Source organism: Solanum tuberosum, unplaced genomic scaffold, assembly GCF_000226075.1.
Source record: "Solanum tuberosum cultivar DM 1-3 516 R44 unplaced genomic scaffold, SolTub_3.0 scf00612, whole genome shotgun sequence".
NCBI classification, from domain to species: Eukaryota; Viridiplantae; Streptophyta; class Magnoliopsida; order Solanales; family Solanaceae; genus Solanum; species Solanum tuberosum.
This window is the reverse complement of record NW_006239530.1, coordinates 79,265-90,507: the sequence shown is the minus strand read 5'-3', so window position 1 is coordinate 90,507 and position 11,243 is coordinate 79,265. Positions and strand designations below refer to the sequence as shown.

General features: G+C 32.2%; 1 protein-coding gene across 1 annotated transcript in view; it reads right to left on the bottom strand.

Annotated features, from left to right (window-relative positions):
- Positions 1–5,419: 5,419 nt before the first annotated feature.
- Positions 5,420–11,243, bottom strand: part of LOC102605853 (homeobox-leucine zipper protein HDG8-like) — a 10,702-nt gene continuing 4,878 nt past the window's right edge. Inside the window, exons 4-7 of the mRNA XM_015304765.1 lie at positions 7,423–7,962; positions 6,755–6,832; positions 6,426–6,635; positions 5,420–5,653 (exon numbers count right to left, since the gene is read on the bottom strand). Of these exons, the coding sequence (XP_015160251.1) occupies positions 5,420–5,653; positions 6,426–6,635; positions 6,755–6,832; positions 7,423–7,962 (1,062 nt within the window). The remainder of the gene's footprint in view (positions 5,654–6,425; positions 6,636–6,754; positions 6,833–7,422; positions 7,963–11,243) is intronic.

Here is an 11,243-nt window from a genome sequence, read left to right as displayed (position 1 = left end):
ATTGCGTTGGAAAGCTAACTCACAAAGGTTTAATTTTGATAGTTTGAGCTCCTTCCAGTTCCTTGTGTGCTGAGAGATATGCCCCTTTAAAGTTGACCCTCAAAATCGCATTTTTTGCGATTTTCGAATTTTGATACGGTTGCTCTAAAATTTGGGTTAGACCCATTTCCCACTCAATTTGACCCCCTAAACAAGAATATGAAGTCGGATTTTCGAAAAACGAAACGGATTTTGAGATATATGGAAATTACAATTATAGGTGTTTCCGAAGCACATTTTCGGGCATTTTTGGGGTCGTTTCACTGTTCTTGGATTTGGGACACGTTGATTCCAGCACGATTCATTTCCTGCGCCCCATTTGTGATAGATAATTGTTGTTGTGATTGCCCATAGGAATGCTTTGCTTACTTTTCCAGCAGCCTTTCTAGCAATTCTATTCCACCATCCATTTATATCTTGCTGAACTATATTTATTTGAAGCCACTTCATTATGTTTGTTAGACATGCTTGAGAGAAAGCACATTTGAAGAATAGATGCTCTATATTCTTGTCTTTGCTTCCACACAAATCACATTTCATATCAGTGATCAAATTCATTGCCTTCAGTCTTTCTTTGGTTAGTAATCTTTCATGCATAGCTAACCAACATGTGAATTGATGCTTAGGGATACTGTTGTTGTTCCATACTACTCTCCAGAATGGCCATTCCTCTCCGTGTCCCCTTCTCCACGTATAGCCACTCTTGACAGTGTATTTCCCTGCTTGTTTAAGCCACCCATTCTAAACATATCTAGATGCATATGTTCTTGTGCAATTTCTTCTTGAGCCACTTTGGCAGGTTTATGAAGCTACTGTGGAAGCTGATAGAAACAAGGGGATGTTTGAGAAAGTTATGAAGTCTTTCAATTTTTCTATACCTCCCCGCGAACTTCAAAAAGAGGATCCTAAATCTATACTTCAATCTGTTATGAGTCTTTGGCTTCCATTGTCCGATACCATATTGTCTATTGTTGTCAAACACATGTCTGATCATATATCTGCTCAGTCTTCCTTATATCTCGGCTGCTTCCAAAGCGAGAACTCTTGGATATATATGGCACAATAAATACATTAAGCTGTGCATTCTCTGTGGACAAAAAAAAAAGAGCAACATATATTTTAGAAAGACTTGAATATGCAAATAAAAAGCTATCTAAGCTATCGGCATAAACTTAATTTGGCTTATTGTTATTGTCGTGATTTGGCTTATTGTTATTGTTGTGGTTGTTATTAATGAATTTCACTGATTATTATTTGTCTTTTTAGAGGAAAAGTATCTAGAAATATTACAGAATCAAACACAAACTCAATCTGATGTTGTCAATTGCAAGCATATTATCAAGCCGCGGGAGGGGAATAGAAAACAAGGATCTATGGTCTTGGAGCGCAAGATAAATCATTTTTTGGGACGAATCTTTGTGCCTCAGCTTTTGGAACTGATGCTTCATCCTCAGTACCATGTACGAATGCTCAAACAATAGCAACATAAAATTTGGATGACTTTATGACACGATTGATTCCTTCACTGACTGATCAAATGCTTCATGTACTTTTTGAGCGTGTACGTGGATTGATTTCTTCAACCTCATCTCAGCCAAGCACACATATGACTCCGGTAACTTCTACTCCAGCTAATGTTGATGAGGCTCATGCATCAGTTTCGGATGAAGATTAATGTGGTTCTCCAATCTCTCTTAATTTTGTAGGCTAGATATTATTTTTGTTGCAAATACTTTTAGTTTTTTTTCTTGGAAATTATTGTTGGGGTTGTTTTAAACCTGGTTATGCACTCTGGAGTTTGTTATGTGTTTTGGATCTTGTAGAATATTAGTTTCTATGAATTAAGTTAATTTTGCAACTTTATAACATATGTTTGAATAGGATTTGCAATAATAAAATTTATAACACCAGTCTTTAGTTTACTTTTAGTAGTTGTTTAAGGTTGTCGTGGGTCTTGTCCCGACCCCTATCTTAAACCAGTAGAGGCTTCATAGATAGATAATTTTAGAGAGTCTCTCGGTATTTATTTACAAATATTTTGCTAAACTATTATTGTTACATTTAGTATTCTCAGTTAGTTCATACAATAATTGATTTAAATATTTTCTCTTCAGTTATTTAAAACTAAAAATGCTTGAGTAAGTCTTCTGCTAAGTAGTCAACAAGACCAAGGGTTCACTTGGGGATCAACAATGATTCTCGAGTGTCGGTCACGTTCAGGTGTAGGCTCGAGGCGTGACAGGTAAGAGTACTCTTCAACTTAACAAGGGCCAAATGCCTAGACTTAGGACAAAGTTGGGCAGAGCTAATTTCTTTGTAACCTTTTTTTTTTCTGTATAATTTATGATGCCTTCTGGATTTTAGGTCATTATATCATCAAGTAATTACAAAAATGTGTTGTATCAAACCCTTTTTTGCTAATGTAACACCACTCAGACATTATCTAGGTAATTGAATAAATAACATTTCTTGCCATTTTTATACTACGGACACAAATAGATACAAATGTGCCCAAGAAAACACTACTCTGTCTACTATGACCAAACATAGAAAATGAAAAATGGCCTACAAGTTGTGATTTGACAAAGGACAAACATAATTACCAGAAAAAGTATTTTAGAAAATTCAAACTGCAACTTTTTGAATTTTTTTTCTTTTCAAAACCACACACTACGTAAGCATACTTTGATAATTTGGCCAAACATGCTAAAAATAAAATAACCGAACAAAAAAAGTCTCAAAATTTAGTCTATCAATATAAAAGATAATAGCAATAGCGTATCTCACCGTCTTGAGATTTTCATAAGTCACAAAAAGGGTAACACATCATCCTTCAAACATAATACGTTATCTAAGGTTTAAAATCTCCAATAAAATTAAATAACAACATGAAACTAATTCATCATAATTTTTAATCAGATCAACCCAATGTTGCTTTGATTTTTGAAACTGTAGAGCTCAAAAGGCTTTGAATATAAACCATTGCCTCCATATGTTGGTCCTGGGAGATTGAATTATTAGCACAAATCAACTTTTGTAAAGCCACTGTCAAGATTGATCCATTTTGTGCATTTCCATTACTGTTCATGTCTGAGGCGAGGCGACCATCAGGACTTATGATGATACCTGAAGGTAAAATGACAACTTTTTCCCCATCGCCTCCATTGAGAAATGAAGTGTATGTTGTTGAATCTATTGGTCCATAGATTAAGAAAGCTCCCATTTTATCGATGCTTGACTCTTGAAGAACTAACATGTTGTTCTCTATTGGCATAGTCTACATACACATATAAACAGTTTCAGAAAAAATAGTGTAAGCACTAAAAAGAAATACGAATTGTGACGAACAATTTTTGACGCTAAACGGAAGCAATTTCATCTTTAATTTCATCTTATTAGCTTAGCAACAAGTAAGTGATGAATTTCATAACTAATTCTTGTCCTTTTTATAGTCATATGTATTTATCATAATTAGTTTGTCTACCACTCAAAAGTGAAATTAGACCACAAAAAATGCCTTTTGATTAAGTAATCAAAGATTAAAAAAATAAAGGGGAAAATAGATGCAAGTTCGAAATTTTGGTATTTTTACATGTGAAAACAAGATGAATCCAAATCACAGGTACTTTTTTTAAAAATTCTTGAGATATAGTAAAATATCATTATTTGATAATTTAAGAAGAAAATAGCAAACCATAAATAAATAAATATGACAAATACCTGAATGAATGTAATATAATTTTTTGAACAAGTTCCCGTAAGTACTCGATCCCTCTCAGTAACATTATTTCCACCAGATAAAACATCCCACTAGAAATAAAAAATCAAAATCAAACGATAAACAAAATCATAATTTGATTGTCAAAAATTATTTCATGATCAGAGTATTATAAGACCAAATAATAAAATAAAATTAACTATGCACAGTTAATGCTAAGAGTTAAGCACGTAGATAGCCTGAGAGCCTAATATTTATAGATAAGTACAATTTATGACTTTATCTTGATGGTTTAAAAAATTATTAACACTAAACTTATTGTACTTTTAATATTATGAGTTAAGATTCTCATATTTATTATTTATTGAAATTTTTGTGAATTTCACATGAAAATCAATACAGGGATTGAAAAAAAGTTAATCTATAAGGGTACTTTGAAGGGTCGTTTGATTAAAAAATAAGTTATATAGGAATTGATAGTACAAAAAATATGTTTTATAGGATGTTCGATTTACTGCATTAAAAATAAATATATACAGTACAAAGATACATATCGTAAGATCTTTGTTTAACAACAACATTTCGCTATGACATCTAATTTCTTTGGAGCCGATGTCAACATCATATTATATTAATATGTTCTTTATAACAACATAGCTATTTAGCAACCAAAAATATAAATGAACAAACAGCACTATTATAAATAGGTTTGACACATACCTGGCATCTTGTGTTGTTATCTTTGAGGAGATTAAAAATAGTTTCAAATGAAAGAGGAACCCACAGGGAAGTAGCAGCAGTAGCAATGAAGCCTTTCGGTTGGGTAATTTCTTCATTTTTTCTTATAGAAACTCTATCTTCATTATTCAAATGTGATGAAGTTGAAAAACCTAATTTGTCTGTCATGCTTAGAGTTTCACAAAAACTCTTCACCATTCTTTGAGATAGGTTCATCACATTTTTCACCCCTTCTGAAATATCATTAAAAAAGCAAAAATTAATATTGACTTATCAAATTAGGGTGTGTTTAGTGTGACATAAGGAAATTTTTAGAATTTTTTTTTTTTTGAAGAAACATTTTGAAAAATATAATGAAGATTGATCCTTGATAATAATATTAGCAAATCAGATAGTGTTTTGATGATATGTTCAGGTGTTAAAGATGATAGTAATGTCCTAGTGGTTTTGAGGTGTTGATATAATGTTAAAAGTTAAGATAATTTGTAGTGATCATTTTTCCTGCTTCTTTGTTGGAAGATATTTCTGTAGAAAATAATTTATTTTTTATTAAAAAAACACTATCCAAACACATACCTAAAAAAAAAAAAAAATTTACGGATATGTTTCGAATTAAAAATTGTAATAATTGCAAAGAAAAATGTCTTTCACCCAAAGATAAAAGAGGTGATCACTTTTCAGACCTTTTAGAGGGAAAATATTTTCTCTAGTCAAACATCGAAAAATAACTTATTTTTTCAAAAAACAAAATTCACGCCAAACACACTTTTAAAGCAAAAAAAGAACTTTTGAAAGGAAGGAGACGTTTCAAATAAACAAAGAAAAAAGGATGGATTCAAACCACATCAAGATTTCTTTTTTTCTAATCAAAGCCGCCTTGAGATGACGATTCATTTTGCATAGACTCTTATCTTATCTTATAGATTAATTTTGAAAAATCATAAATACGTAAAGAGTGAGATATAAAACAGAACCTCCTTGGGAATCATCCGTAGTAGCACATGTTACAGGCATTGCAAAATTATATCTCTCAGACATCCTTTGAAGTGTAACAATCCATCTTTCAGCTCCATATGTTTGACGTCCACATAACAAGTCTCTAAAGATATGATTCACCTGACATTTTTCATCTATTTGAACATGTTCAATCCATGCAACCTACAAGACAAAAACTAATCAAGAAAGCATAAAAATAACTTGATCATTGGAAACATTTTTGATAGAAATGTATATTGCGAATTCGTGTTTTTTTAAGTAGTGAATCTTACAAGGTGCGGATTATTTAAGACCATAGAAGAATACAACTATTCATCCTCTCTTGTTTATATTTGAACGTTTGGCGCATCAACAACCTAATATGGATCGGTGTTCAACATTAATTGTTAAATTAAGAATAGTGATAGGCCTGGCAAATCTCATAGAACATGTTATAAAGATGATTATTGAATCTAATGTAATCCCAAAATATAACTCATAAGGTTGTTATCAAGATTGTCCAAGGATATACATAAAGACCAAATGTTCATTTTGTAAACGAATAATGGGGACACTTTAAACAGCCGCGACACACATTCAAAGCTAAATATTTGGAGTGTGAACAACATAACACGAGGATCTGATATTGGATAAGTCAAGAATAAAGATAGGTCTCATTCTTATACCATATTAGGAAATAGACACAACGATATAGGCATCATACGTGTAAACTTCTACCTATGTAATAAATTCCTTGGAAAATAAGCTACATGTAAATAGTGATATTTATCATAGGTTTGAGTTGTGGAAACAACCTCTTATAAAAATGCAAGATAAATATGTGTGCCCTTGTGGTCCGACCCTTTCTTAGAACCCGCGCATAGTAAAATTTTAGTGCACCAACTACCTTTTTATATAAATAGTGATATATTCAGAGAGAGAAAGTGATTCTTACCATACTTTTGCCATCACCTGTATCTTGAATTACACAACCAGAAGGAAACTTCCAAGCATAAGAAGGTGCACAAGTTTTAATCTCTTTGAATAAATCATAAGAAACATCCACCATTATCCATGTTGTTTGATCAAGTTGTTTACAACAACGTATGAAGACAAAATCTCTAGCTTCCACTAGAGGAGATAAAATATGTAACTTTTCATACATCTGTTTTCAAGAATCAGAAAAAAATTAGATCATTTTGTGAAGCAATTTTAATATCTATTTAATTTTTAGGAAAAAAAAAATTCAAAGTTGAATTAATATTTTACTAATTGTATAGAGACTTCTGTATTCCCAGAATCAAGAACATCAACAATCCTAGCTTTTGTGACTATAGTAGGAAACATGTTCATCCATTTGATCTGCATATACAAAATCAATCAGCATATGATTAATGATTATAAACAATAATAATTATGCCTAAAAAAATTTCTTGTTTTTGGGCTCGACTATGTAAATACTCATTGTACATGTTTGCCACTCCATTTAAACTTATCTTAATCAATATTGTATGGGAACAACTTAAAATTAAAATGATATATAGAAAAGTAGCTAAAAATTTGAAGTCATTGGAAAATAACGAATTTGAAATCCATGACGGAAGTGTGTTAGATTTCAAAATATAATGATAGTAACTTTGGATCTCTCACTTTCTCAAGTTCAAAATCTATGACACTAACATGATATCTGTCCATGGTATGTTTCCACATCAAAAGAGGCTAGTTTTCAAAACAAAATTAATTAAACACTTTATATTTTCAAAAATCTATCCAAAAGTTGACTAGCACACACACTATTCACTATATAAAACACATGAGAGATATTTATATATATAACACAGCAAGCCTAGGACCCTACTGACACGTTCTAAAGTCGATCAGCCTAAGCCCAAAGTAAACAATATCACTTGTGAATTGAACTGTTATAACTTAAAAATGTTTAAGAAACTTACCGGATCACGGAAATTTTTGATCAAATCAATTGCAGTCATTGGCACAACTCCAAAACTCCTTGATGATTCAATTCGAGCAGTTGATTTATAAGGTCGATTTGAATTTGAAAATGTTCTATCATAACTCTCACGATGAATAAGCCACCCCTCATCAACTGATGATTTTACCCAAAGTGGTTCATTCACATACACAAGTCCAAGCATTTCATTGATAGCAGGAACAACTATCTCAAAAATAACTGATTTCTCCCCATTATTATCATGATGAAACCCATAATTTTCTTGTTCTAATTGGGATATTATTGGGATATTTTTAATATTTATTGAATGTGCTCGAACATTGTTATTGTCATTATTATTTTCTGGATGAAAAGAAGAATTATATCCAATGGGAGAGCCACATATAGTTTGCCTCAACAAACATTCATCAGACGAATCTGTCAAAGATCCAAGAGTAGAATTTGGTGGTGCCAAATTTGAATCCATCACAAAAGATTTTTCATGATAACTTGAGATGATATTTGATATTATTCTTTTACGCTGCAGAATAAAAATAATAATTGCTAAGTTAAGTTACGTACTATAATAGACAATTATTTATATTAAACATGATTTTGAGAATGTAAAATATAAAGTAAATAATTGCTATCTGTGTATATATATGTAACATAAATTCCCTTCATTCAATTAGTTGACTATGAGATGAAGGTGAAATCAAGAGACTCATGAAATCATAAAGATCTTGGCTCTTATGAGAGCATTGTTTCTCTTGGAAAGAATAAACATTGAAGCAAAAGATTCACATGAAATCATCTTAGCAAGAAAGTCAATTATGACTTTACTTTATTCATGGAAACAGAATCACTCACTCATTTCTAAGAATCAAATCTTTTCGATTCTTCTCTTCAATTATTCCAACGACTTCTTCTACTATTATAAAAAGCCAATAGAAGGAGATAAAATATATAACTGAACGTTTAAGCAATCACTATATTTCTTTGAGAATTTGGATTTTACAAGCAAAAATATGACTAAATTCTGGTCCATCTACTGTGGCCTTATGTTGGCATAGAATTAGGGTTATAATATGTACTCAAAAAAATTTCGACTGAAAAAAACACTGAGTATAGTCATAGGAACTATACTCCAACTCTGTACAAGAACAAATTCAACGAACTAGAAGAGAACACAATTGCAACCAAAGAGGACTAGACTACAATCTATTCAGGATCCCTATTATTATAAAAATATTTGGTGTCAAATTAACTTTTCGTACTTTCATTTTTCCCTTTGTGTTGAACTGCTTTTGATTTATCAGAAGTCAACTACTGAAGTCAATCGACTTAGAAAAGAAAAATAGAAATTCACCCCACCCCACCCCTCTTGCATTTTTAATAGGTATCAGAGCAAGGTCTCACAACTTATTTCCTAACAATAAGTGAGAAACATCCTTCCAAACAAAGTTACTACTGGAGCATTATTTTAAGAAGGAACTTCACAATTTATGCCTCTGTACATCAGCGGAAAACATTTATCTCATTGGAAAGTAAGAATGGAGACATTCAAAAAATCTCTATGATGTGAGAGTGTGGATAGTCGTCATGCTTTGAGACAATCCTATTCCTCTTACCAAGAAAGATGAAAAGATAGTAGATGATTGTCAAACATCAACAAAGCTACTAAGTTTAGAAAAATATATTGAGGCTATTCAAACAAACTCCAAGGCAGAGAATGTGCTATACAACTCCACCTGTGGTAAGGAATATGAGAAGATATCAGATTGTGATACTATTATGAAAAAATGGGATAAGTTGGAAGTTACATATGAATGTACTAATAAAGTCAAGAAAACAATTGCCAGCCTTCTTGTGTGTGAATATGAATTGTTCCAAATGAAGGAAGGAGAATATGTTGAAAGCATATTTTCTAATCTAAGAAAGATCATTGGGTAAATCAAAGCATCATGTAAAACCTACCCCATGGTGGAACACATAAGAAGAATTTTAAGAATTTTTCCTCCTCAATAACATTCAAAGATCGTCTCCATTGAGAGCATGAATCTCAATACTCTTACATAAGATGAAGTGAGAGGGGATCTCATTGCTTTTAAAAAAGGTTCATCTCAACAAACGAGGGCAAGAAGATAACAAGAAGAAAACAATTACGTTCAAAGTCATTGAAGAAGATAAAGAAGAGAAATTATTAGTGAAGATGAGGTTGATCTAATTACCAGATCAGTCGTGGAATCATTTTGGAGATTAAAAGATATATAGAAGAACTTCTTATGAGAAAGCAAGATTAATGATGGTAATTACTATGGTTGTGGAAAGTATAGGCACATTTCTAACGAAGGTCCAGAAGCAAAGAAGAGATACTCCAAGGAATATCAAAGAAACAAATCACTCAGTAGTCGGAGTAATGAAGACAACTTAGAAAATGAGAATGATGAAATGGTCAATGTATGCTTCATGGAAATCAGAGAATCTAGTTAGCTAAGATCTAAAACTTGTAACAATTATGATATATTTGACCTAAATCGAGTGTTTAGTGATTTTAGAGTTATTCAAATAGAAATGAATAACTATGAAATTAAAATTTGAAGTTTCTGAAATAGAAAATGATTTTCTTTTAGAATAAAACCACAATTTGCTAATATAATAACTTAATGACATGTACAAATCAATTAGTCCCAGTCTACTCATATTAATAAGCCAACTAGTAAATAATCTATTAATTACAAATCTTCCCCTAGTAAAATCTATTATAATAGTGTCACTACGAACAAGACAAACCAGTCAACTGATCTTGAGCTTCCAAATGACAATCCTAGTTATTGAAAGTCGACTCATATGTCAGTCACTAAATAGCCCTTTTCTTAGTCTTGCTATTATTATGAAAAATCTTGTTATAAACATTACAAATGCAGAGTTCGTTTTGCCAATTCTTGCGGACGGGTTTGTTGACTCAAATCTATTTCTACTAGTTTGAAATCTAACCCCAAAGGTCCCTACTCAACTTGGGTACCTAACATAAATAATTACAACACCTCAAGAAGTAAAAAAGGATAATGATATTTTATAGTGCGTGTTCGAATCATATGACAGGCAACAAAAAACCTATTTAAATCCATTGAGGTGTTAATAGAATGAATAAGTTTTCCGCTTTTATCTTGTTCTTGCTTTATCTTTCCGCATTTCTTTCGTGTTGTTGGATTGAGGCTGACTTGTCTTGATGGGAATTGACAAGTGTCATCACGTCTATTTTTGGATCGTGACAATCTTATAAAGCTTTTAGTATACATACTTTAAATATGCATGAAAGAATCTATTCATGTAGTATTTGACGACTCTTAACCACTGGGTTGAGAAGAGTAATAATACATATGATGATGGGGAAAATTCCAAAATCATTGTTGCTCCTCCTCTCAAGCTGTTGAAAGCCCAACCAAGTCGACTGATGTTCAACAGGAATAAATCTATATTGAAGTAATTCCAAAATAATGGAGAAGCGAGCTTGATGTTAAATTAGGTCTTAGGCCTAACTCACACCCCAAAAGCTAGCTCAAAGGAAAGAGGATTGCCCAAGCCTTATAAGGAGTCCACCCATCTCATTAACCACCGATGTGGGATTTTTGTCATTCTTTAACACCCCACCTCACGCCCAGTGCTTAGCATTTGGTGCGTGGGCAATTTTTATTTTGGGGGTCCCAACATCAGGTGATACGGGCCCTGCTCTGATACCATGTTAAATTAGGTCTTAGGCCTAACTCACACCCCAAAAGCTAGCTCAAAGGAAGGAGGATTGCCCAAGCCTTATAAGAA